Here is a 26,334-nt window from a genome sequence, read left to right as displayed (position 1 = left end):
ATGTCGACCCGCACTCAAGCAACAGACTGTAACACCCGCGAGTCAAGCTTCTCCAATTCGAGCAGACTGACTCTTAGTGACTCTAACTAAAGGGTACGCACTGGACGCCCATGTCCCTGTCCAACCGTGCAGGCTTGGAAGGTTAGACTGGTCGGTCGTCATTTCGCTTGCTTTGACTAACCTTACCGGCTTGGGAGGGAGATGCGCATGCGATGCGCCGTCCCGATGCAGATGGTTCCTGAGTTTGGCGGTCACTTTGACGGTCTCCAGTAGTTTAATCACTAAATTAAAATGACTGACACTGGTGTCGGAGGTAGACGTGGATTGGGGAGGGGAGAGACATCCTCTCGTCCATCTCAGAATGTCTCTTCCCGCTTGGATGGCATGTGATGTCAAGGAGATGGTGAGTTAAAGTTAAGTTTTCATCCTGGTCGCCTGGTGTGGCACTTTGCTCTATGGGGTGCTTTTCCCTGTCGTTTCTTTTTTTTCGGGGGTTTCTGCTATTTCGGTTTGGTTTCCCCTGCTTTGTTTTTCCCTGCCCTGTGGATGACAATTTTCGCGATCGGGCTGCATGACTATCTACTAGTTACTAGATTCGATGCTGTTGTCCAACCAATGTAAAGAAGCAAGTGCTGGATGGCAAAAAGTGATGCTGGTGCTGGTGCTGGCGTCCTCAGCTGCGAAGGTCCAGCAGCATTGCAATCTGAAACGTCTAAAAGTGACAAGAATGGAGTTCATTACCCCCCATGTGGTTGGGAAAGGTGGCACTCCGGACTCCGTTTCGGTTCCTGAATTGCAATCCATCCGCCGCGAACCGTGGAACAACTTCTGTCGGCAATACGGGAACCGTCCATGAGTCGTAATGCTTTTTTCAGGCGAACGGATGGGGATGATGTGGAATATCAGTATGCTTTCTTTTGTAGACCCGCAAGCCACCACCGATCGCATCAAGTGTATAACCTGGATAGACCATAGAATACGATCAAGGGACCCAGAGCGACGATAGAATAGTCATCACGTAGGGATCATAAGGTGTGTTCTGGACCCCGACAGCTGGGCTGGTGGGTGGGTTTTTGGAGAGTGGGTTTCTGCCCCTGGCGTCGTAACCGCCATACCGGAAGTCGTACGGGACTTGGTTCCTGAGAGGGTCATCCCCCAATTGCATGGACGGTGCCTGACTGACTGACTGACAATCTGTTGCTTTCTTCAGCTTTGGCTGTGGGTGTCATGCAGTCTGGCCCTTGATTGCTGGATCGTCTGTGGGAGATGGCCAGGAACCACGGTCTCAGCTGCGGTACTATTTTTACTACCTGAGCTGCTTTTTATGACTTGTTTCAACTTTCAAGCAGATTGGAAAGGCAGATCTTAGGAATTAATAGGAAAAAAGAGAAAAGACAGAGTACCGACAAGGATTTTGGAGGTAACAACAACTCCGCGTGCCATCAAATTGGACCCCTCTCCTCCTTCCCTCCCTCTCTCTCCCTCTGTCTACTTAGTCTCTTCATTATTAGCATTAATTATTCACCGCAGCGCCGTTGCTGGCCGGCTCCTTTTCCACTTCGCACCGTCCACTTGTTTCCACTTCAGTTCAGCTCAACATAGTAAAGCGGCCGACTTGGGCCAACGCCCCAGCCCAGCCCCATCCCGGTTCGCTTCAACCTTGATGCCACCAATTAACTTTGCTTGCCGCTCAGGAGTTCTTCCATCTCCTCTCCTCTCTGCGACAGCTTCTCCCGCTTGGGTGTTTTTTTCTTTCTCGGATTTCTAGTCGGAGTGTGTAGAGATAGATACCTTTCTATCTGGCTGGTACTGCCTAGACCCGGGGAACTCTTCCTGTCCATTCCCTGTCACTCCCTTTCTGCCATTCTTGCCCTTAAGCCCCTCTGCGGTGACCGCCAGTGGTGCAGCTTCGCTCTCTCTCTCTTCTCTTTCTCAGTTGGCGTTTCTGTCAGTGTCCAACTGTTTGCTCCCTCTCTCCCTTTGTTCGCACTGTGGTCGGGATACTCCTGTAATTGTCCCCTTTCCCCTTACCTTGGATTTACTTGTTCCGGTCCATCTCCCGCCTTTCCGGTCACCCTTCTAACCAGCTTTCACTGCTTCGATAGGAACCTTCCCGCTTTTTTATTGTACCTGCAGGTTAGAGACCGCTTGACGTCGCAGAGTGCCGCAGGCCGCCATCTCACGCGACGGAACCGCCCACATAAATCATAATCCTAATAAAAGGACATCAAGAGTGAACCTTCGCACTTCTGGCGCACCGATTCGCGACTGATGACTCCCGCCTCTATTTCATGACCAATCACTACATTTCTGTCCACCATTCGCCGATCTATCTCTGCCCAACCCGTTCCTCCCCCCCTCTTCCTGGCCTGCAACCGTATAAAGGGCCATGACGGGCTCTCAGCCTGAATCGCCAGCGGATGCGCCCCAGCGTCCTTTCAGCGGCATCATGCGGACCCCCCGGAGCACCAGTCGCTTGAGTATGAGCAGTAGACATGGTGGAGGAAGTCGAGCATCGGATGAGGATGGGAAAACTGCGGTCAAAGTCGGTGCGTTATTTCATTCAGTGCGTGCGCCCGTTGGGACTGAGCCGGTTCAGATGCGGTATTGCGGATACCGCTCGCCTCGGCGCCTCCAACGCCCCACGTGCGCGGCTTCATGATTATAGCTCTGCATACTGATTACGTTTCTAGCTGTTCGAGTGCGACCGCCCCTGAAGCCAACCGATCCCGGATATGAATTGGTTCCCCAGCGCTTCCAGCGTCCCATGGTCCATGTCACAAATCCCACCAGTGTTGCCATCGATGTTCCTCAGGGCCGAAAGTTGTTTGTTTTTGACCGGGTGTTCGCTGAGACGGTCGACCAGGATGGTGTCTGGGACTATCTCAGCGATAGTGTCGGCTCGTTTCTACAGGGCTTCAACGTTTCGATCCTGGCCTATGGCCAGTCCGGCGCGGGAAAGTCCTACACCATGGGAACTTCGGGCCCCAGTGAACAAAGTGACCCGAAAGCGATGGGTTCGTTCTGCTCCCCGAGAAGCGCGCGATGTGCGGTGCATTCGGCTGACGAAAATAGGAATCATTCCCCGGGCTGCTCAGCTTCTCTTCGAAAAACTAGAGGGCCCTACCAAACCCAATCGCAACAGCGGCACAGGCCTCCGTACTCCGTCCCGCTATTCTGTCGGCTCCGCCTCCAGCTTTGGGAAGGCTAGCGTCGAGAAGAACTGGCAGCTGAAGGCCACCTACGTTGAAGTATGTGACCTCACATCGGATACTGCTTCGCGATTAGAAGATACTAACGGGTGCAGATCTACAACGAACAATTGCGAGATCTCCTTGTGCCCGAATCAACACATCAGGGCGAGCGGGGCACAGTCACCATCCGCGAGGACGCAAAAGGACGTATTATACTCACCGGTCTTCATCAGGTGAACATCAATTCATACGAAGATTTGATGGGTGCTCTTAGCTTCGGTTCTTCCATTCGACAGACCGACTCTACCGCCATCAACGCCAAGTCTTCCCGATCGCACGCGGTGTTCAGTCTGAACCTTGTTCAGCGAAAGGCATCCAACGGTGTCATGTCCCCGACACCCAAGGAAAAGCGCATGTCGATGCCAGTGGAAATGATGTCTGGCTCCGATGCCTCCGTTATGGTGGATAGCAAGCTTCATTTCGTGGATTTAGCAGGAAGTGAGAGGTTGAAGAACACTGGAGCCTCTGGTGAACGGGCAAAGGAGGGTATCTCGATTAACGCGGGTCTTGCTGCTTTGGGCAAGGTCATTTCGCAGCTCTCCTCTCGCCAGGCCGGCGCTCACGTCTCCTATCGTGACTCGAAGCTCACACGTCTGCTTCAGGACTCCCTGGGTGGTAACGCTTATACATACATGATTGCGTGTGTCAACCCCGCGGAGTTCCATCTCAGCGAAACCGTGAACACGGTTCAGTATGCTCAAAGAGCCAGAGCGATCCAGAGCAAGCCACGCATCCAGCAGATTGCCGACGAAAGCGATAAGCACGCAGTTATCGAACGACTGAAGGCGGAGGTTGCTTTCTTGCGCCAGCAGCTCCGTAATGCGGAAGAGAACGGCCGTCGAAGCGCTGCCCCACAGGATCGAGCGGAGCGACAGAACGAGAGGGAGGTCGAACTCCAGAACCAGCTTCTCGATACGCAAGAGAGTTACAACGCTCTCAGCCAGCGGCATGCGAAATTAATCTCGGAGATCGCTAGGGACTCCGAACATGCTGGCGAGACAGACCCCAATGATGTCGTCAGCTTGGTCGGGAAAACTTCTGTTGAGCGTCTGAAGCGATCACAGTCCTTTGCAGAGTCGATCGAGCAGGTCGTTCTGGAGTACGAGAAGACTATTCAGAGCCTCGAGTCGTCTCTTTCTAACACTAGGTCCTCTCTCTCAGTAACGGAGAGCACGCTTCTCGAACGCGAGACGAAGTGCGCATACGTTGAGACCGTCAACTCCCAATTGCAAGCACGGATTCAGAAGCTGCTTGATCGTGAGAACAGCACAGAGACTTATCTGCATGAGTTGGAAGCGCGGCTTGATGGGCAGTCCACTGGTGAAGAGAAGCAAGCGGCTATCGTGGCTGAACTTCGGAAGGAGCTCAGTCGGGCCCGCGAAAGTGAAGCCAACTGCGAAGACTATATTTCCACGCTTGAGGAGCGCTTGGCCGAAGCCGACCAAGACATGGAGCTCATGCAAAGGGAAATGGAACGCCTGGAGCATGTTATTGAGCGCCAGCGCAGCCTGGGCAAACTGGATAACCTTTTGTATGAACTTGATCATGTCCAGCAGAACGGCAACCAGAAGGATCTGTCCGAGGACGAGCTTGAGACTCATACTCCAGTTCCCGTCAAGGGCGCCTACAAACCTCGCACTCGAGCAACATCCCTTTCCCTTGATGTCCTGACCGAGGCAGTGGAGACCGCCATACCCGAATCAGACGAAGGCTTGACAGAGCCTACCCCAGAAGCCGTACGCGAAGCTTCCATGGAAACTGAGGCGACTGCTGAGACAGACGAGACCAACTTGAAGGTCCTAGAATCGGCTACTGACCGCCTGGAGGCCCAGGAGAACGGTGCCCGTGCGAGTCGAGCCTCTACTCCCACCCAAACCAAGGTGGTTGCGGACAAGCTGGAGACAGTCACCCAGGAGTTGTTTGACTTGCGTATGCAGCACGAGTCTACTGTGAGTGAGTACGAGACGCTGGAGGCGAAGTATGCGGAAGCAATGAAAGCCCTGGCGGAGTTCCAACGGGATGCCGCCGACGAAGCTCGCCATCCCGACGAACAGGTTCAAGAACTTCTCTCCACTAATGTTGAATCCCGTCCGGTGTCTTTTTTAGAGGAAGGCAAGGCCCCCGGCTCGAACGATGGAAAACAACCGTCGTCCTCGCCATCACTCTCTTCGGAGTTATCCTTGGCCGGGGAGCCTGCTTCTTCGCACGAGCAATCTACCTTGAGTAATGGTGAAGTACCACAGGAAAATCACGTCGACACTCGAAAGATAGATGAAGCGAAGGCCCAAGAAGTGGAGCAGATGCGTCGCTTGCTCGTGGAGCATCAGGAGGGTGTTTCGATTATGACGCAGAAGTATGCCCAGTTGCAGTCGGAGCATGAAGGAACCCTCAACCTCATTGAATCGCTGAAGGCCGAACTGCAGCGAAAGAATTCTTCACCGCCGACCACGCCAGGCTTCAAGTCCCCTGTAATTCGGAGAAAGACAAGCCAGAGTCTGATTGGTACTGTCGATCGGGCTCACCGCTCCCTTGCCGCCTTGCGTAATATTGCAGTTGAGGAATTTGAGGCTCGCCCTGATACGATGCAGAACTTCGAAGTCCACCTCGACTCGGCTATGCACGAACTACACAATCGCATGGAACGTATCCAGGCGCTGGAGGCCGAAAACCAGAGCGTCAAGAAGGAAATGGAGACCAAATCGACCATCATCTCCGGGCTCACTCGTGAGAGGTCGAGCTTGCAGGGAGGCGGTGGGTCCTCGGTCGACATGGGCCTCGTCAATCAACTGCGTGATCAAGTGGTGCAGCAAGAGAATCTCATCAACGAGATGAAAGAATCACACGACACCAGAGAGAAGCAGCTTCTCGCCGAGATCGAAGAGTTGAAGAGCCTCCTGAAGACGCAGGAAGAAGCCGCTAAAGCCCAGGATGTGTGCGCTGAAGAGCAAGATAGGAAGATCTCTTCTCTAGAAGGCGAGGTCACGGAATTGAAGAGCAAACACCAGAACGCCGTTGAATCGTTGCAATCGTCCGAACAGGAATTGAGCGCGACACTGGCAGAGCTCGACAAGGCTTTGGCGTCCATCGACGCGATGCGTTCCGAACAGGCGGCCGCCGGTGAAGCGTCTGCCTCGAAGGATGCTGCCGCTAGAGAATTGGAGTCCGAGAGGGAGCAACAAGAAGAACTCGTTGCAAAATTGAAGCATGTCATTGACGAACACAAGGCCACCACTGATGCCCACCTTGAGAAGATCGCCTCCCTCGAACAGTCTCACAGCGAAGCCCAGCTGCAGCTGTCAGAACTCCGGACAGCAAAGGACAACGATAGCAGCGAGGTCCAAGTACATCAGTCTCGTGTGTCAGAGCTGGAGAAGGAGATTGACTCCCACAAGTCACTTGCTGACTCGTACAAGAGGGAATTGGAGTCCCTACAAGAGTCCCACAAGCAGGAGGTGACGGAACTTGAAGCTCGGGCTACAGCGGCCGCGCAGGTTGACTATGAGTCGCGTTTCGCCACTATGAGCGCTGAGCATGAGGAGACAATGAAGACTTTGAAGTCTGAGATCCTAGATTCGCGGGAAGAGTTGACGAAATTGCTTAATATGGTTTCGAAACTCCTCAACGCTGATGTTACCGCAGAGACCATGGCGGAGCAAATTCAGGAGATCATGGCTCAGAAGCAGCACTTCTCCGACAAGTACGCCGAGATGCTGGATACCAACGAGGATCTGCGTAAGCAACTTGAGACCAAGGGATCTGATGATGGCCGGCTGGAGGAGCTCATGCAGAGCAACTCCACGAAGGAAGCGAAGGTCAACGAGCTGGCTCTTCTGGTTGCCACTCTCGAGGATACTCTGCGCCAGAAGGAAGAGCAGGTCAAGAAGAAGGAGGCGATCATTGCCGAAGTCAAGGCCGAAAAGGAGAAGAGTGTCCGCTTGGTGGAGGAGCTGGAGGAACAGATCACCAATAGCTTCGACCAGCACCACAACCGTCTCTCCGTCATTCAACAGGAGCGTGACCAGGCTTTGGAAGATGCCAAGGTGAAGATTGCAGCCTATGAGAAAGACATTGAGACATACCGCGTACGGATCGAGCAGCTTGAGGTAAGTGTTTGGATATCGAGGACTACATATGGCAACGGCTAACATTCATCTAGCTCCAAATCAAGAACCAAGACAGCTCTCATGACCGCAGCAGCTCGATCACGTCCAATCTCCGCAAAAGCTCATCTGCAACCTCTCTCCCTTCGCCGCCTCCCGCCATTCCCCTGCCTCCTCTACCGAACATTGCCTCGGCCACAAACGGCACTGGCAGTATCTCTCCCCCCAGCTCCCGTCATACTAGTAAGGAGCTGGTGAACCCACAGATCGTCGATGATCAGGAGGCTCGCATTCGCACCATCGAGAAGCACCTGAACGCCGAGAAGCAGCTCACCGCCACCTTGGAAGAAGCTCTGGGCGACCTTGAAGCGCAAAGCAACAAGGTCAAGTCGGATTGCGACGCTTGGAAGAAGAAGGCCCGGGAGCTGGAAGAAGAACTGACCACGCTCCGCAAGGAGCGCGCCTCCCAGCGCCTCTCACTGCAGGCCGTCGAGGAGGAACGCAACGCTCGCCGGGAGGCCGAAGCCGCCCGGGCGCAGCTTGAGGAGCGGATGAATGCGCTCAACAAGAAGAAAAAGAAGAGCACTCTCAACTGCTTCTAGATTTGATCGATCTACATTAGCGGATATCATTTGCTTTGCTTTACCTTGCCTTGTCCTGCCCGCCTTTGTTTTCACGTCCCTTTTGGCGCCACGATGTTCAGTCTTCTCTGTATTATGAACTCACTCAACGTCGATTCCCCCTTCTTCGCCTCGTTGATACCTCCCCTTATTTATCTTCTTTGTATTTTCCTTTCACGGCTTTTCTTCTTACTCGTGCACCTGACTGACCCCCTTCACTTCTGCTCCGCCTATTTTGATGAATCCTGACTTTATGACTTATAAGTATGGCCCGTGATTGTACATTTTCCGACTACCCTGACCATACATTGATACATGTGTTCTTTGAGAATGTTTTGATTCCCAGTTGTCCAGCATGCGCAGCTAGAATAGCTGCTTCTGCTCTTCTTCCTTCTAGTTAGAATTGTCGTCGGTAGGAAGCTGTTAGTTGCCGGGACGTAGATTGATTTGCCTGATGTCAGTTTCTTCATTCTTCATTCATAAGTTAAGACGGTGGCTCCATTTCTAGAACAATCTAAAACTCAAAGTGACAGATATAAATACAGAATAGCATAATACAAAAATCCCAGTACCCTGCTCAATATTATAGCGATCTAAATATACCCCCTGTCCCCGAACGGCGATAAGAGAGATAGATAGATCATCACATGACGCAATCTCCCAATCGGCCGCGTGTCTCTTTCCGTTCAGCAGGCTACCACCTCCGCAACTAATTAAATCAACTACAAAAACCACCAGCTACGAAACCACCTACAACTCACTCAATTCTCAATACGCAATGCCACTGTCCACTTAAAAATATTCCCTCGACTCAATTACCCTCTCATCACAAAACCCAAACGAAAATCAAAAGAAGAAGGGAACACAACCATGCCCCCAGCCAAAATCACCATCATCCACCCCGACCTCGGCATCGGCGGCGCAGAACGTCTGATCATTGACGTGGCCCTCGCACTACAATCGCGCGGCCACCCCGTTACAATTTACACCTCGCACCGGGATAAATCGCATTGTTTTGAGGAGGCGCGCGATGGGACGCTTGATGTGCAGGTGCGCGGGAATACGATCTTCCCGGCGCATGTGGGCGGACGGTTATTTGTGCTTATGGCTATATTGAGACAGTTGCATTTGACGTGGGAGTTGTTGGTTGGGGAGGGTGCTACAAGCGGAGGAACTGAGGATGGTGAGGAAGAGGTGTTTATTGTGGATCAGATGCCGGCCTGTGTGCCGTTTTTGAAGGTGTTTGGGGGGAAGAAGACTAGCAGGAAGCGGCAGAGGATTTTGTTCTATTGCCATTTCCCGGATCAGTTGCTTGCGAGGAGGGACGAGGGGGGTTCTGTGTTGCAGGTGCTGAAGGGGTTGTATCGTGTGCCGTTTGATTGGTTTGAGGGGTGGGCTGTGAGTGCGTCGGATAAGGTGGTTGCGAATTCGAGGTTTACAAGGGGGGTGGTTAGTGGGGTGTTTGGGAGGGAGAAGGTTGGGGAGTTGAGTGTTGTTTATCCGTGTGTTGATACTAAGGCTGGGGATGGGGGTGAGGGGGTGGTGAAAGATGGGGAGCAGTTGTGGGGTGGGAAGAAGATCTTGCTTAGTGTTAATCGGTTTGAGAGGAAGAAGGACCTGGCGCTGGCGATTCGCGCGTATCATGGTCTTGGGGCGGAGAAGAGGAAGGGGACGAGGTTGGTTGTTGCTGGTGAGTATTGCCCTTTTCTGTCTGACTGTTGAGGATGCGCTCGTTTGCTGGTTGAGAGGAGTGCGCTAACTGGTTGTGTGCGTGGTGCAGGTGGTTACGACAATCGCGTCCAGGAGAATGTGCAGTATCATCGGGAGCTGGATGAGTTGGCGACTGGGTTGGGCTTGCAGACGGCGACATCTAAAACGGTTATCTCGGCGCTATCGATCCCTGATTCTATCGATGTCCTCTTCCTGTTGTCCGTGCCGACGGCGTTCCGTGATACCCTTTTGCTGCAGGCGAAGTTGCTCCTGTATACGCCGATCAACGAACACTTCGGAATTGTGCCGGTCGAGGCGATGCGCGCTGGCGTGCCGGTGCTTGCTTCGAATACTGGAGGGCCGTTGGAGACTATTGTGGAGGGCGAAACGGGCTGGCTCCGTGACGCCAAGGTGGATGCCGATTGGACTGCGGTGATGGACAAGGTGCTCTATGGCATGAAGCAGGAGGAGCTGGACAGGATGTCTGTGGCTGCGAAGGAGCGTGTCGAGAAGGAGTTCTCACTGATGGCTATGGGCGAGAAACTCGAGCAGGAAATCGAGGAGATGCTCGGCCAGGAGCAGCGGCCATTCCATGGCTTCCAACAGGTTCTTGCCTTGCTTGCATTGGTGGGAGTGGTGCTTGCCCTCGCTGCTGCATTTCTCGTGAAGCTGCTTTGATTGTTTGTTAGAATAATACCCTTGACTTGCGTGTACAATATTCAATTCGTGATGCTCAGTTCATCCACTTTGATATCTAGTAGATATTGAATGACTTCACGTGACACCGCGCCACCGACGTGATCCCCGCGACACGTGCCGTTATCTCCAACTCGGCAGTTGTTCTTCATCCCCGCCATTGCCTTCACGAAGTTGGGCCTTTTGGTGTTTTGGGCAAGATGCCAGAGGTCATCGACCTCCTCTCCTCCACCCCTCCGCCCCCGATAGAAAGACGCGAGCAGCTGTCCATCCGCCGGGCTCATTCGCACCCGCCTGTCGTGCCCGCCTCGGACTCCATCTTTTCCGACGAAATCGATCTCTCCGCATTTACCTACGATAACCCCGTTGAGCAGCCCGCTAAACGACGACGCTTGAGCCATGAGATTACACCCGCTAAAGAAGTCCCGCTGCCGCCAGCAAAGAATTCGCTCTTCCTCTTCTCCGATGACGACATAATCTTATCCTCGGACGGTCCCGCCCCTGCGAAACCTCCGGTTTGGAATGGAGAATCCGACCCGATCGTCTTTACCTCGTCGGCGCCTGAAACCAGACATAATCTACCAGTCAGACCAGCCAAATTAACGCGTGATGTCAACCCTATCCCGATTGATGATGAAGATGATAATATTCCCAACGTCACCCGGAACAACCGACTACGGAGGGAGGAAATCCAAGTGTCCAGCGACCAACTTGATTTCCCAGACGTCGACGATTTACTTGATATAGCTCAGCGAGTGGAAGCAAATGCGTTCTCAAGCCGGACAGCGAATCTACTAGCGACTCTGGAAGACCGTTCTCACGGCAGCAATGACGAATCGGTGCGCCGATCGACGAGAGGCCGCAAGCAGTACGACCAGAGCGATGACATAGAGGTCGAAGAGATGCCGCCACCGCGGAAGCCCCAGCGCAAAACCACCAAGGTTACAAGCGAAGAGAAGGAGGCCAAAGCCAGAGAGCGGGAGGCGGCCAAGGTGCAACGAGAACGAGATAAACAACTCGAAAAGGAGCGCAAGCAGAAAGCCAAGGAGGATAAAGCCCGCGAAAAGCAACTAGCAGCGGACATTGCTGAGGTTAACAAACTCAAGGTGGACAAGAAGGATTCCACGCATGAGATGTTAATTGACCTGGCCTCTACTTTTACCGACACAAGTCTCGGCAACCAAACATCAGAGCTCATGCGTCTTCTCAAAGTTGATCTCACGTTCTTTCCCAGTGCCATACCAAATATCGTCAAGTGGCGTCGCAAGGTCCGAGCTACATACAATGACTCCCTGGGACACTGGGAACCGTGTGCACTTCACATCCGTGAGGAAGAGGAGCATGTGTTGTGCTTGATAACGGCCCAGGACTTTATCGATATGATCGTGGCTCCTTCAACCACCGAGCCAAGAAACACTGTCAGCGACCACGTTCGACGCCTGAAATCTGCCTACCCAAAATCTCGGCCAATCTATCTGATTGAAGGTCTAACGAGTCTGATGCGGAAGAATAACAATGCGCAAAACAGGGCCTACCAAGCCGCTGTACGACGACATTTCGAAGACACTTCTGCTCGTCCATCAGGTCGGAGGAAACAACAGCAACCCGAAACTATCACACCTATAGACAGCGACACGGTCGAAGACGCTCTGCTCGATCTACAGGTGACTCACTCATGTCTAATACACCACACGAGTTCCCCCGCAGAGTCCGCTGAATGGATCAAGAATTTTACCGAGTATATTTCCACTGTACCTTATCGTCGTGAGCGGATGGACCTGAATGACTCCGCATTCTGTATGGACGTGGGACAAGTCAAGCCCGGCGAGAACCGGTCCGACGCCTTCGTCAAAATGCTCCAGGAGGTGAACCGAGTCACGGCGTCAATGGCATATGGTATTGCAACACAATACCCAAGTGCGATGGATTTGGTGAACGCAATGAGGAAACACGGACCGGGACTGCTGGAAGATGTCAAAGTATGATAATTCTGTTCCCACCTTATTCGATTACCTCTCCAAGTACATACTGACGGTTATACCTTCAGAAATCAGCAAACAAAAACGGCGCTCTTACCGACTCACGCATCGGTCCGGCCGTGAGTAGACGGTTGTATAAAGTATTTATGGGAATGGATCCGACGTCGACCGACATATGAGCACATCTTTTGATCGGCGAACATTGTCCGTCTTTTTTATTGGAGTTATCCTTGCAGCGGTATTGGAGCATATATTCTGGGTTCGTTATTGGCACGATAGATACGACTTTTACCGGTATACTCACCCACTTTTTATTATCACGAATTGGCATTATATTGCCCCCAACATCATTGTTGGTATCAGCTTATCTTGGTATTCATATCGATTTGACTTCTGTATCGGAAGGAAATTTGTATAGCTTCTACCACTACATGATTCTTGAAAGACCCACCTAACTACCCATCAAATAGTCTCTGGTTAGTATCCTAGATAGATGCATTCCTCAAAATTGAGTCAGAAAGATAAAGTCCTCACTATCAAAGCTACTTATTATCCATCATCGTTTCCCGTTCCTTTATGGGTGGAAGAACAGACTATGAAAGCTATCCCTGGACACGTACCTTCCTCATCACCACCCTAACACCAAACCCACCTCCATGTTTTCACTCATGTAAAAGGAGAAGAAGGTGTACGCAGGGTGGCGACACTATCCTAGAATCCCAGAACAACTACTCCTACCCGTTACTGAATCCCCCGTCCTGAACAATGGCCTGAAAGATTCGAAACGCACAATCTAAATTGATTGATAAACGAGGCTAATTTAACACATTATAAACAAAGAACAGGCTAACTTCAAACATGCTGTACAGAAAAGGTAATAGTGCTTTTTGTCTGGTTCAGAGCTGCATCAGAAGATGGTTTAGGCGCCCTGATATATCCCCGCGAAGAGACTGTTGAATCCAACTGAGGGAGTTCTGGTAAACTGCATGAAGGTATAGACGCAGTAATTTCAGCGCACGACAAAGCGGTATAAACAATGCATGAATCATAAACCCAGGCTCATTTGCGAGGTGTTGAAACAAGTAAGAACCAGCGAGAAGTATGTCAGTTAGTAGGAACTCTACAAAGCCCGCAGATTGACCGCGGAACTTCGCTTGGATACTGTCTTGTGCGTTTCCAGCCCCATTAGCTGGCGGACCGCCGTCTGTGCTGACCGCACACTGTAATCCATCGTCACGGCCACCTCTCCCGGGATGTCCACGAATTGGCCAATGAGTCCGAGGTTGTCGATCCCCGGGGGTATCACTTGTGGTCGATCGCCGCGCAAGCGGGGCAACAGTGTTGCCGCTGCTCGTGGAATCACGCAGGGTAGGGTGATGGAGTGGTCTAGGATCCCCTGCACAGGGAAGTTCAGTTGTTTTAATATCTCTTCCATGATTTCTTGTCCCGAGCATTCGAGCATGGGTTTCTTGACGTAGTCGCCCTCCCGCTCGGGGTACATTGCGTAGCCCCAGAGCACCTGCACGTGCGCAGGTTGATCGGGGAATAGAGGCTGCTGGGGGAGATTGAGGTTCAGGAGCCAGGGAGTGTCTTTGAGGGTGACGAAAGTGCCGCATCCTACTTTATCACCGGTGAGGGCGGTAAAACGGTTGAAGAACTCGGGGGAGGAAAAGGTGACGGTGAAGGATTCCAGGCGGGACTCTCCCATGCGTGTGCAGAAGTTGTATGCGTTCCCGAAGATAGGGTTCTTAGTGGATAGCTCCAGCCACAGAAGCCAGTTCTCGTCCAAGTCTTTCTCGATCTCCATTAGTTCCAGGGATGGTGGGGACGTATTGGTGCCCGTTGTGGAGCCGGACATAACCGAGCCTAGTGAGACCAGCACGATGTCCCGCGGCCCCAGGTTTATCGTCTGCTCGGGCTCATCTTCATGTATGGCTTTGATGGCTGATACCCGGTGTGGATCGCTGCTTGAAGGGGTAGTGATGATATCAGTGACTGTCGTGTGAAAGCGGAAGTCTACGCCCCGGGACCGCAGGAATTGAGCGACCGGTGCGACGATAGACTCGTGCCGGTTAAAACGGCCACCATCTAGCTTCCGGCGAAGGTGGATCTCGTGAATGCTGTGCATGTAGTGTTGAAGGTAGCGCCGGAACTCGGCTGCACTATGGACAGGCTTTATGCCAAAGCTAGGAGGTTGTTAGGCATGGCAAATAGATGATACAGAGGTACGGCTCACGTCGTGGAAAGTAGCATCCAGTAGCAGCTTTTGAAGAAGCTATTGCTGAAATGGTCGCAGATGCGCGAGCGGCCCAGGGACTTGTCCGATTTTGAAACCAGCATGAAGAGGTCCACGCGGTCGCGCAGTCCCAAACTCGCTCGTTTGGCGTCAATGCGTTCAAGACTATGTTTATGACGGGTGAGGAAGCGAGTATGAGGACGATCTTTAATGGCTTCGGTGGCCCAGAACTCGTCAAGGTCTTCGAGGACGGTCTGGTTTGACTTTGTCCTAGAGGGAACCAGGGAGAGAAGTTCTTCCATACAGGCGTCGTTGAATGGAGGCATCCCTCCTGCCCGGCAATCATATCCATTGATCGGGTCGCCCGTACTGATAGTCCCGCCGCCAGCTTGACTGAGGGTTTCAAGGATGTGAACACGAGATGGAGGCACATGCGCTTCCTGAATGAGGTGTACAGCTGCAGTCAGAGAAGAAATGCCGGCCCCTAGAATCCACGCATCCATCCCCTCTGGCGACCGGCGCTCAGGCGGAGGAGTTGGCGGTGCCGAAATGGAAGACATGACGGACAATGGTTGTTACTGCTTAAACGAGACAGCCACGAGGACAGCCAACCGGTATATAAAGCGACGCCCACGGCGTTCTGGACTTCACGGGTGTGGCGGGAAGGTTTCTGATGTCAAGGCTCGCCGATATCCTGACACTCTGGGGGAACCATGGTTCGCAACGGTTAGACCCACGCTGACGACACAATGATTTGCTTGCGCAAGATAGGCAGTGTATTCCATCCAGATAATATTCGTTCTAGCAAAGTCATCTTAGGCCGTGTTCATTCTAGAACTGGCCACGAAAATATAACTCTGGCTGGTCACTGTTACTGCCAAAGGGACACTGTCCCCTGTGTTCCTTTTCCAATACTTCTACAAACTCACACACTGACTTTCGTCCCTTTCCTTCGAAGTACCTTGGTCCCAAATTGGCTACATCAAAGCCCCCGGGGTAGTAAGTTTCGCCATCATCGCCGGGAAGTGGAAGGCCTAGGGCCCACGTCAACCACGCCGCTGGACCCCAGCGGTTCCAGACGGTTGGCTGCACGTAGTATGGCATTCCTTTCCAAACTCGAACATAATACCGACCCTCTTCATTAGGAGTCTCGCTGAAAACTTCTTCTCGGAGAAGCATCGGCCGAGGAAGCCCAAGGTATCGCAGGAAATACTTCCGTAGGGCTACTAGCCCCGCAAAAATCCTCCGATACCGCATGGGTGGCGCCTCGTACCTGATTTATCAGCACATGGTTCTCGGCATAAGCCATCATAAAGAATGTGTTATGCAAGAAAAGCTCACATCATTGCTTCCCGCAACCTATTGTCCATCACACAAGTGGCAAAACCGACAGCGACGCCTCTCACCCACTGGGGAAATCCGTAAACAATGACATCCATCGTCTTGTTCGCTACCAGTCTGTTCCGGTGGTCGGGTCTCATGTTCTCTTCTTCATAATGGTCACTCCACTGCCGGAGCTCTTCCAAGAAATGCAGTCCATCTTTGAACCCACTTTTTCCCGACGGTAGCGCATGATAGCTGATATCCAACGCATCTCCCAGGCTCTTCCAGTACGTTCCGATGGCACACTGTTCCAACTCCGTCATTGTCCTCCACTCGAACCGCTCCACAAAGCGGATGGGTTCTGTGGCGAATAGGCTCAAAGTATAGAGCATGTCAGGCTCGAGGATTCTACCGCTGGCACGGTATCCGGAGTGTAGAAATTTGGTTCGGGCAATGGCAGTGCGCGCCCGAGAGGAAGTAGGAGGGCATGTCACGAACTGACCGATAAGGGCACCCGTATCTGCATAGCGCTTGAAGGAGGTGGCAGGGTCTGAAAGCTGGGAAGTATTCAGAAGGAGGGAAGAGATGGTCGGGATGCCGTATGTCTGGGATGGGAGATCACATGTGATTAGTAGGATTCCATGACGAGGGGAGGTAAGGAGGAACAGTTACCCGAAAGAGTGCAAACTGAAGGGCTTTCACTGCAGTTGTAGGGAACTCGAGTTGCATTATGTTCTTTTGTATGGCCCATGCATCATGGACGGTCATTTGAGACATAGATGCACGGTTTGCATACTGTGGGTAGTCGCGGTAGAGATTGCGAACGCGCTGGAAGCGAAGAGTGGAGACGAGGAGAAGGTAGGCGAGGAAGGCGAGTGTGAGGGTGATGGAAAGCGAGACTGGTAGTTGATGGATTGAAGGTGTGAGAGTGGTAAGGGAAAAGGCGGTTGTAAGGGGCATGATGGTGATGATCTCTGGTGCGGCGGAGACTGGATGATGGATTCAAAATTCTGGGATGGTTGAATAGATCTATGATGAAGCTGAGAACTTCCATTAAGAGGGTCGGTCGGATTGTGGTGCCCATTATATACTACGACAGTATGAAAGCAGCAGTCACGACCCTGTGTACTACCATCATTAATCTCATACATTCTTTCTCAATGGTCACCAGCTCAATCCCGTTGGTATACATCCCCCGTAGTTGTACCCGCCGTAACGAGTTCATATGCCACTATCTTGAACGGAACGCGGACCGAGGATGGGGAGCGCGGGGTGCCGATCACTAGGGCCGATCACTCGAATTGATGAGCCAGTCAGGGTGGAACGAATGGGGATTATGTGCAGCAGGTCTGATAACCCTTGCCGGAGAGATGAATCCGAAATCATACGAGCATCTTGTCTATCCGCAATACGCTCGTTGAAACCGCGGTGGCCTATGAGATGCAGCATCTTGGAAGGGTAGATATCGTATTCAGCGTATTCCTAGATGGAAAAGGATAATACGTCAGCATTCAAGGAAAACAAATGACATGCGCTGGATAACCTCAGATGGTGTGGAGCTGATGTGGTGGTTGTCCACGGAAGAAAATGCACGTAACCGCGGGGTTGAATGAGGAAGTGGTAGGACAACTTCTCGATCAACCGGATACCTTTCCTCAGTACTGCCAGTCATACTAGTATATACCAATCAGTCTTTCGCTTCCTGAAGCCAGTCTCATCTTGGGCAGGGTGTAGGGCGGACTCCTGCCCATTTGAATCCATATAGAAAATATAGTAGAATGCATAAGTACTAAGTAGTATACTAGATTACTATTGACAGAGAAGGTAATGACTGCATGGATTCTGCCAGGGATCAGCTGACACGGTGGAAGTCATGTGCTACACCATCTCCTCTTTCGCTCTCATCTTGCTATCAATCGACACTTCAACCATTATGTCCCGGACCCCAGCTAAGCTGGGAGTTTCATCCACACTACCACGCACACGCGTACTGTATGCTGAAGCTCGCACTTGCGACCACTCATCCACTGATCCCGTTCCTGCAAATGACAGCGGCCTCGGCCATGACAATGACTTCATCATCTGCGCGCGTTTTGAAGAGGCGCTGGAATCGGACGTTTGGCCACGCTTGGCGCAACATTTTATCTTGAATGTCTTTGTGACGCGGTGGAATATCGGGCGCATCAAGATCACCGAAGCACATATGATTCCCAAATCAAGTTCGACAATGGACCATATGGACTGGAGGTATCCGTTTTCTGGGAGGCATTAGCAATTTTCATCGTTTGACCATCAGGGTAGATGGGTTGGCATACTGGTAGCATCCGCCGTCACGTATCTCTTGAACGTGATCATACGCAGAAACCCAACGACACAGACCCTTTTGTCACTGTCAGCATCATACAGTCAAATAGTTTAAACAATTTGCATAGCAGGAAACATACAATCCACCAAATCCGAAAAGAAGACTTAGTTCCACCTTCTGTCGGGGCGTCAGTTTCATTCCCCAAACCACGATCAAGGGCACCAAGACCAATACGATATTCTCGGCCAGCGCAATGGACCCAGCTACGATGTAAAAGGTATTTCGCCCACGCATGCAGCTGCCATCAATATGTTTGATCCAGAAATAACGCACAGGCCAGCATTGGAAGATGCTGACAAGCAGGGAAGCAATGCCCCAGGCAAGCGTGAACACGATCAATGCAGTGGTAAGCTTCCGCCAATATGTGATGGCTCCGAAAAGCTTGCGGAGCAGAACGAGGTAGGAAATCTTCACGAAGACGTGGCCTAATACCCAGAATTTGGTTGAGCACCAGAAGAGCTAGCCCATTTGGTTAGAACTTGGCCCTAAAGCGGGGGTTGGGTGTACTCACCAAAGTGACTGTTCCTCTGGTAGGCCTGGAGAGGGACCAGAAATCGTTACCAACGCCGTTGAATGCCGCTAGATAACATGTAAGCTAATTGACAGTGGAACTGGGGTTATGATGTAACTAACATATCACAGTACAGAGGGTTAGCCCGTATGAGAAGGCAAGCCCTATACCCATCAACATATCCCCGACATCAAGATTCTGACGGACAAGTCGCCGAGAATACAAGCGAAGGACGAAGAAGATGGTTGTCACGACACATGCCACAATTGGAACAACAACGAGGGTGATGCCCCAATGATTGAGTGGCGTCATGGAGGCTGATGGGATACAGAAAGCTGTGCTTGCATCGACACATTCATCTGGGTTGGTATGGGTTTTATTCAAGCAATGTAACGGGGCTTAACGTCCTGTATACAGGACTATATACTTTCTTCTTCATTCTTGCGGCGTCTCCTAACAATCACGGCCGGGTAAATCTATTTAATCGGCCCGCTGTAGGAACGCAGGAACCCTCTTCGGCCGAATTTGCAGTGATGTCAACGAGTCCGCGGCAGTGGCGACTACCCCAATCAACGATTTGCCGCAATCTGAAAGTCTAAAACGAACCTCCGGGCATCTTCCGCTGATGTAAAGACCGGAGGCCAGATTGACTCGGCCATATCGCGGACTGCCGCCGATGAGAAGAATCATGATTGGTTTGTTACTGCGATCTTTGATCCGTTGTAGGTCATCCTGTTCCTCTTCCAGTATATCCCCCGGTACCCCAGGGACGACTCAAATGAGTCCGCTTCATCTCGGCTCCGCTTTTATACCTGGCGAAACCAGACGGCCGGGTCCGGAACCAGAATATTTCGGCCGTAAGTGCCTGACACTGTAGATTCCCTCCATCTCTGTCTTTCGTATTGACGGCCTTGTGGGTCACGAGGCTCGTTAAACGGAGCCGCCTACATCACCACTTTGCTGATGCTCAATGCGAGATTTGCAGAGTAACAGAAAAGGTCCAATTGCATTCTTGCTATGTCGCATTAACGGATCTATTGCTCCTATGCAGTTATCGTGTGTCCTTGGACTTGCTGTTCGTGGATTATGTGCTCATCCAGTCGTTGCTCTGAGAACCATTCTTTGACATTCTTCCACCGCAGTGTTGTTCGCACATTGCTCGACCAATCCTGATCGAAATGGAGCCATCTGGCATCTGTCAGCCTCCAGCGTGGGTCTTCCAGCTCGCCGTCTCTCTCATAAAAGCCCCCGCCGTATCGAGCAATGTTCCAAAGCCACCACAGGGTCAGACGCAGGGGATCGTCTTCACCCTCGACCGAGAGCTGTTTCCGATTGATTGCGAGATCAAGGATCTTGAAAGTCTTCCCTATCTCCACTAGTAGTTTGTACTGATCACGGCGCATATAGTTCCTCCAAAATTCCCGATCGCGCTTTTTGGTCGGTTCCTTGAGCGGCCTTGAATCATACATGAGAAGATATACCCCTCTCTCATCTACTGACTGGAACGGCGACTTGGGTGGCGAGATAGCAGCAACTGCCCAATAATGCCAGGCTAGTCCTTGGACATGGTGCTCTCTCGTAACACAGAGCGTGCCCCAACTCTTATCGTCCTTTGTATGCATATACAGGTCTGCGACGGTGTGTGCGTTGTGCTTGTCGGAGGAGGTGTATCCCCCAATTTTCTTATCACGATCTGCCTTGTCGATAAAAGACACCGGGCGATAGTGAAAAGTAAAGTTGACGTCCAGGTCTTTCAGGTTTCGTCGCATGCTAGCAAGATAGGCCGCTATTGTGTTCAGCTCGTCTTTTTTATGGAGTGTTCGGATCTCCCAGGGTAAGTCTGTTGCCGTTGGCAATCCATTCTCGGAATCAACCCTATCAATAAAGGCCCATACGGTATCCCGACACGGAATTCCAACAGTGGCCGCACAATACCGTGGTCTCCTGGGAAGCCCATCTGTCCGGATTTCTAAGCTTTTGTGTTGGGTGAAATAGTCAACCTGACTAAACCCGGGACATTCGGACTCTCCATATTGATCAGCCATGCCATCATCTTCCAAAGGTTCTCCATCTTCATAATTACCATCACTCACAGCATGACTGCCACCTGCATGATCTTCAAACGATCCCTCAAAAGCGGAATCCTCCTTAGCCCCGAAAGACACACTAACCCCAGAGGACCTTTCCGTAAGGAGACCATGTTCAGCAGTATGTGCGGCCGTCCTAACAGGAAGCGACAATGCCCAGCCAATCTTCCGTCTATTCCCAGGCACCTGACTCAATTTCATTGTCGAAGTATCCACGGCCGACGATACGGGCCTGGCATCATCTCCTTCTACTTTCCCAGCCGGTACCGCTGGCCCTTCTGCAATTATTTCTGGCGCCCTTAGCCCATTCTGATCCCTAAGCAAGTTGCCCGGCATGAAGTAGCCACTCATCGGCACATACGCTCCGCTCGCCATGGTTGTAACTGATGATTGACTATGACCGTACTCTTGAGGAAGCTCTTTCTCGTTTCTCATCTCTTGCGGCTCGACGTTCGCGTCGGTGGCTGTACCGACATTCTGGCCGTTGCGTTCGCTTTCGCTTTCGCTCCCACTTTCACGTTTTCCCTTCGACTTGAAGGTGGGCTTGGTAACGAGGGATGTCGATATGATTGGGCAGGTTGCGGTAGGGGGACATGCCATGAGCCCGGGAAATCAAGTAGGAGTGGTTGCCTTTGTAGTTTGCTGTGAAGTATGTGGTAATGATTGTGAAGCTAGGCTGACTGTGTTGGGAGGAGTGAACATAGAAGACAAATAGCTGATGTCGGCTGACTTTGACGTAGATCAGAATGAGTAGAACTTTTTTCGTTGATAAGATTGAGTTGGGCGTTGGGATGGTGATCAATGAGTGATTATTCTTCAAATTTGCGATCGCAATAATATCTTTTTTTATATATCCTTGTCTCTCGTTAGAATTTCATTCCTGAACACAGTAGAAAAGAGCAATAGTTCGATCACTACTGCTATCGTACATGCGAAACCTCGATCTCATTAACCTAGCTATCATACAAACCGTCATCGTCGGATCATCCCTCCGTCCTATGCTACTGATGACCGCTCCTAAACGGATTCGCACGCGGGAAATGAGGATTCTCGATATCCAGTCTGGACTTATTTTCCTCGTGGACCTCAATCTCGGTCGTCTTTGTGATGATTGTATGGTCCGAACATCTTCCGGGGGAGACAAAACTATCTTCGTTGGAAGCTACATTCACCAAACCGGTTTCGTCAGCGAATGTATCGAAAAGTGACTGATCGGGTTGACGACGCGCCAGAGGAATCGGTTTCTGTCTTGCTGCTGCTCCTGCTGCTTCGGAGTGGGAGCGTTTGTAGTATGAACCTGCGTAACGTGTTCGATGCAAGGCAAAGTTGTATGATTGTCGGAGGGTAGGGAGAGTGGCGCAGATTATGATAACGTACATCTGTTGATGGATTGCATGGGCGCCACTTAGCGCATGATAAAAGTATATAGATAGCTTGGCTGTGCCGAGAGGAAGGTTCCTGCTTACCTCAATTCTAGTGGCTCGGAAAACATGGTGTTAGCTTGGTTTGTTGTGGTTTAGTAAACATGAACCATGGAGAAGTGAGTGGCGTACGAGTACCATGTTGTAATATCGGCCCATGACCCTGGAGTTAAATGTTTTTAAGCTTCGTCTTCGAGTGTCTGGGCCTGCGCGGAACATCAGTGCTTACAGGTTATGTCTGAATGGACCGGAAGACTTTTTAGAAGAATGGCCTTGACCAAGGTTGCTGCCGCCGCCCTTCTGGGATCAGTTGAGTTAATTTGGTTGGGTTGGAGGTACTTACAGGATTCCCGCGCCCATGACAGCTATAACCCCTAGCTTCATTTTCCAGGGCAGCTGGACGGACCAGAAAATGATGACTGGAAACAAGGCCAAGGTAAGGTCGGCGAAAGCGTTGAATGCTGTATGATGTTATTGTCTCGACGCATAGCTACCAGGCAGTGTTGGCACTCACAGGCTTGCGATATCCCAGCAATCAGCTGAAACTTCAAGCTAAAGCAGGAGCCGGGAACCTCTGGCCGCCAGATCTTCTCCGCAGGCCGGCAGTACCCCATAATGGCAATGATGGCCAGCACATTCCAAGCAATGGATATTACACTGAAGATATACAGGAACCATCGTTTTGCCGGGGACGCTGTCTGGCCCATTAAGCGCAGCAGGAAGACGGCCACCGATAGCTTGCCTGTTGTGGTGCTGACCATGGAGAAGTTGGGTGCGATGACGGTATATTTGAAAGCCTCGATTTTCCATTCCCCATTGGAAATGTCGGCCATGTGTTTCCCCAGCCCATAATGCACGCCAGTTTGCGCTAACCCTGAACATACAACAGCGCTCAACTGCATCCATGCGGCGCCTGGGTTAGCCGCTATTTTTTTGCGGTAGGATCTTGCAGGGTTAACTTACCAGGGAAAGAACAATAAAGAAGTCGTCCCAGCCTGCTTTGCGAGTCAGTATTAGCCGGGTGTGCAGTCGAATGGCGACAACTATGATCGCCACGCTTCCAAAGCTCCAGGACACGGCAGTGATCTGTGGGCCTTTGTCGTCAGGCATGGTGGCCGGACTTAACAATTTATCATTGTTGCTCGATCAAGGGGGAACACTTTGGAGGTCCCTGAAATATAAAGCTGTACCGAGCAGGCGTGTTCCCGATCGAGCGATATAGTCGATAATTTATTATTTACGAGACTATTAGACAAGCACAAAGAGATTCTTTGTTCAGCCGTCGAGCGATACATCGACTATCAACACATGGTGTGCGGTATGGCCATGTCTCGGGATTTGCCGTGATTTGGTCGTCGGGGTATACGAAGGGATCGACTGCCAGATGCCAAAAGACCCACTTGTAGGGGATTCCCTTCGGCCTGTGCTTTTGCTAGGTAACAGGGCCAAACCAGCCCACAACAGGCGCCTTTCGTCCGGGCATCAGATAGACGAGCCCAGTGTGTGCGGACCATATTTTGGGAAGCATGTAACATAGCATCAATATGCGCAATGACCTCCGAGGACCCTCGAAAGCATTCAGGACTTCTGTCATGGCGTACTCTCTCTTTCAAATATCTTGAAGGATTGGAAGCATGGCTCAAGTCAAGGCTCGGAATATCCATAGCGGTTCCGCGAGGCACCGGCGCGGCGCTAATGCAGCCAAAGCGTGTGGCGCGTGGAGGATGGCACCTAGGTGACGGAACTGACAGCCGGTGGCGGCCCTTTACAGGTCCTATCCAACCCTATTTTCACGATGGCGTTGCTAGCTGTTCTAGTCTGGCATTGCGGGCCTCTGCTGATGACCAAAAGTACTGCATCTTGGCCTAGCTGGGCGCTTACCCCCCCAACTCTGATTGATGTGACAGGTCCACCCAGTGCACGCACACCGTCCTGTGCCTCCTGCCATAACAAGTAAAAGGCTGTCGTAAAGCTGTACCTGGCTGAATCAGAACAATAAGGCTCCCAACCATTGTAAAAGGACAGGCCTTCCCTTCTCCCCTGTTCCCTGTAGTGCTGCTTCCCTTGCATAGGTATCTTCATCATGTCTAGCAATAGTTGTCACGCCAATGGCGTCTCTCAAAAGCCATTCGACGGTCTGATTCGGCAGGTCGCGCAGGCTGCAGATGCTTTTCAAGATACTCATAACGAAGCGGATCGCTTGGCTGCCCTCCAGGCGGCGCAGAGGCTGGTGGAGGTGTTTCAGAAGCCACAAGATGCAGTGTATAATCTAGCTTACTCGGTACTAATATCCTCCGAGAAAAGATGAGCACGAAGTACTGACCCGTACCAGCCCACTCAAGTGATGTGTGTGCGCATCGCCATGGACCTTTGTATTTTCTCCACGCTCAGTGAGCGGAATGGTCCAGTTACGCTGGAGGACCTGGCAGCCACGAAAGGGGCAGATCTAGTCCTGACTGGTACTGTTATTTCAATCCCGTCTATGAGTCAGCTGCTAAGATACACTGGAAACAGAAAGGGTGCTGCGTATCCTTGCAGGGATTGGATACGTTGCAGAACATGATGTACGGGTCTACATCCCCACAAAGATGACCAGACAGATGACAGACAGGCTTAGTGGGGCCGTAGTGAGATTCATGTAAGTCAGTCACATAGGTGGCAAGGCCGAACTGACAGAGTGTTAGCTTCGATATCGGTATGCCTACCTTGGCTAAAGTACCCGAATTCCTGCGTATGACCAACTTCCGAAACCCATCGGGTGCTCTGAATGGTGCATTACAGTACGCAGAGAAGACAGAAATGTCGCTGTGGGACTGGGTGCCGACCAAACCAGGTTTCTTGGACGTTTGCAATACTTTCATGGAAGCGGACCGCGGGAGCCGGCCTAGCTGGCTCGAGTGGTTTCCTGTCAAGGAGAGGATTATTGACGGATTCAAAGAGGACGAAAGTAATGTCCTCTTGGTAGACGTAGCCGGTGGGCGCGGCCATGATTTGGTTGCTTTCCAATCCAATTTCTCTGGAGTGCAGGGACGGCTCATCTTGGAAGATCTGCCTCATGTCGTGGCTGAGGCTACTCAGCACCCCAAGATTGAGCATGTATCGTTTGACCTGTTCCAGGCACAGCCAATACAAGGTATACTCGCTGGTTAATACATGAAACGCTTCTTGTCCCTAGTCTGACTGTATACCTCCGCAGGTGCCCGCACCTATTACATGAAATTCATCCTTCACGACTGGTCAGACGAGGAAAGTCGCCTAATCCTGAGCCATCTTGGAGCAGCAATGAAAAAGGGATATTCCAAACTGATAATCGAGGAATTCGTATTGGCAGACAAGCAATGTGCGATGCTGCCCGCCATGTGGGACTGGGAGATGTTGATTTTCTGTAACAGCATGGAGCGAACGGCTAGTCAATGGACGAAAGTGCTGGATTCGGCTGGCTTCAGGATTGTGAAGTTCTGGGCACCCCCCGGTGACGGACAGAGCATCATCGAGGCGGAGCTAAAAGAACCTGCTGAAGACATGACATCAGCCCGGTCAAGCCATATATAACCGAGAAGCCGATAAAGTTGTAGGATTAGAATACCCTAGATTCTCGGGCTCATGGCATTGGCTTCAATTCGATGATCTTTCCCCCTATATTTTGGCAATGTAACAGAGACTTACTTGGTAGACCTAGGTAGCCAGTGCCAGCGCAGAGACGAGCTGGGAGATGAAGTAGATAAATAGGATGCTGAACTCATAGGTCTATCTGGAACGAAAGGGAAACACGTGGTCCAGTGGAAACTACCACGCGTCGGTCAGCTGACCCAGTCCCGTCTTCTCATCATCACCAACTCAGATTTTATTAACTGACCAGTTCATCGAACATAGTTATGGTGAGTGGGCGCTCGGTGCCTATATATGAAAGACAGAGCATATGCATCAGTGAGCTGTCTTTGAATGCTTCCACAAAGTTAGTCCCCATCCCTGCTTCGAGACTCGCTATTACTATGGTTGCGATAAGTTGTGAAATGGTCTACTTGTTACAGC

General features: G+C 51.5%; 9 protein-coding genes across 9 annotated transcripts; 4 read left to right on the top strand and 5 right to left on the bottom strand.

The window, feature by feature from the left end:
- Positions 1-2,449: 2,449 nt before the first annotated feature.
- On the top strand, positions 2,450-7,956 carry AtWU_01084 (kinesin family protein; the record flags this gene model as incomplete). The annotated part of the gene is made up of 5 exons (XM_035496199.1): positions 2,450-2,549; positions 2,694-3,017; positions 3,076-3,251; positions 3,308-7,357; positions 7,411-7,956. The coding sequence occupies 5 exons, from the start codon at positions 2,450-2,452 to the stop codon at positions 7,954-7,956; spliced, it is 5,196 nt and encodes a 1,731-aa protein (XP_035352092.1).
- An 888-nt stretch (positions 7,957-8,844) lies between these two features.
- On the top strand, positions 8,845-10,362 carry AtWU_01083 (GDP-Man:Man(1)GlcNAc(2)-PP-dolichol alpha-1,3-mannosyltransferase; the record flags this gene model as incomplete). The annotated part of the gene is made up of 2 exons (XM_035496198.1): positions 8,845-9,664; positions 9,755-10,362. 2 exons carry the CDS (start codon positions 8,845-8,847, stop codon positions 10,360-10,362), a joined length of 1,428 nt encoding a protein of 475 aa, XP_035352091.1.
- Positions 10,363-10,580: 218 nt separating this feature from the next.
- On the top strand, positions 10,581-12,538 carry AtWU_01082 (uncharacterized protein; the record flags this gene model as incomplete). Its single annotated transcript, XM_035496197.1, has 2 exons — positions 10,581-12,359; positions 12,428-12,538. 2 exons carry the CDS (start codon positions 10,581-10,583, stop codon positions 12,536-12,538), a joined length of 1,890 nt encoding a protein of 629 aa, XP_035352090.1.
- Positions 12,539-13,479: 941 nt separating this feature from the next.
- AtWU_01081 (oleate hydratase) lies at positions 13,480-15,155 on the bottom strand (the record flags this gene model as incomplete). Its single annotated transcript, XM_035496196.1, has 2 exons — positions 13,480-14,545; positions 14,596-15,155. 2 exons carry the CDS (start codon positions 15,153-15,155, stop codon positions 13,480-13,482), a joined length of 1,626 nt encoding a protein of 541 aa, XP_035352089.1.
- Positions 15,156-15,426: 271 nt separating this feature from the next.
- On the bottom strand, positions 15,427-16,878 carry AtWU_01080 (67 kDa myosin-cross-reactive antigen family protein; the record flags this gene model as incomplete). The annotated part of the gene is made up of 3 exons (XM_035496195.1): positions 15,427-15,868; positions 15,937-16,523; positions 16,591-16,878. 3 exons carry the CDS (start codon positions 16,876-16,878, stop codon positions 15,427-15,429), a joined length of 1,317 nt encoding a protein of 438 aa, XP_035352088.1.
- Positions 16,879-17,796: 918 nt separating this feature from the next.
- Positions 17,797-19,106, bottom strand: AtWU_01079 (uncharacterized protein; the record flags this gene model as incomplete). Its single annotated transcript, XM_035496194.1, has 5 exons — positions 17,797-18,176; positions 18,234-18,298; positions 18,363-18,742; positions 18,795-18,862; positions 18,917-19,106. The coding sequence occupies 5 exons, from the start codon at positions 19,104-19,106 to the stop codon at positions 17,797-17,799; spliced, it is 1,083 nt and encodes a 360-aa protein (XP_035352087.1).
- Positions 19,107-19,837: 731 nt separating this feature from the next.
- Positions 19,838-21,481, bottom strand: AtWU_01078 (CRAL/TRIO domain family protein; the record flags this gene model as incomplete). Its single annotated transcript, XM_035496193.1, has 1 exon — positions 19,838-21,481. One exon carries the CDS (start codon positions 21,479-21,481, stop codon positions 19,838-19,840), a length of 1,644 nt encoding a protein of 547 aa, XP_035352086.1.
- Positions 21,482-21,882: 401 nt separating this feature from the next.
- Positions 21,883-23,412, bottom strand: AtWU_01077 (uncharacterized protein; the record flags this gene model as incomplete). Its single annotated transcript, XM_035496192.1, has 7 exons — positions 21,883-22,260; positions 22,348-22,354; positions 22,435-22,465; positions 22,532-22,599; positions 22,646-22,763; positions 22,817-23,198; positions 23,266-23,412. 7 exons carry the CDS (start codon positions 23,410-23,412, stop codon positions 21,883-21,885), a joined length of 1,131 nt encoding a protein of 376 aa, XP_035352085.1.
- A 973-nt stretch (positions 23,413-24,385) lies between these two features.
- AtWU_01076 (O-methyltransferase) lies at positions 24,386-25,854 on the top strand (the record flags this gene model as incomplete). The annotated part of the gene is made up of 5 exons (XM_035496191.1): positions 24,386-24,583; positions 24,635-24,761; positions 24,817-24,940; positions 24,987-25,435; positions 25,499-25,854. The coding sequence occupies 5 exons, from the start codon at positions 24,386-24,388 to the stop codon at positions 25,852-25,854; spliced, it is 1,254 nt and encodes a 417-aa protein (XP_035352084.1).
- Between the last annotated feature and the right edge of the window lie 480 nt (positions 25,855-26,334).

The sequence above is a fragment of the Aspergillus tubingensis genome (genome assembly GCF_013340325.1).
Source record: "Aspergillus tubingensis WU-2223L DNA, scaffold_2, whole genome shotgun sequence".
Lineage (NCBI taxonomy): Eukaryota > Fungi > Ascomycota > Eurotiomycetes > Eurotiales > Aspergillaceae > Aspergillus > Aspergillus tubingensis.
This window is presented reverse-complemented; position numbering and strand designations above follow the sequence as displayed.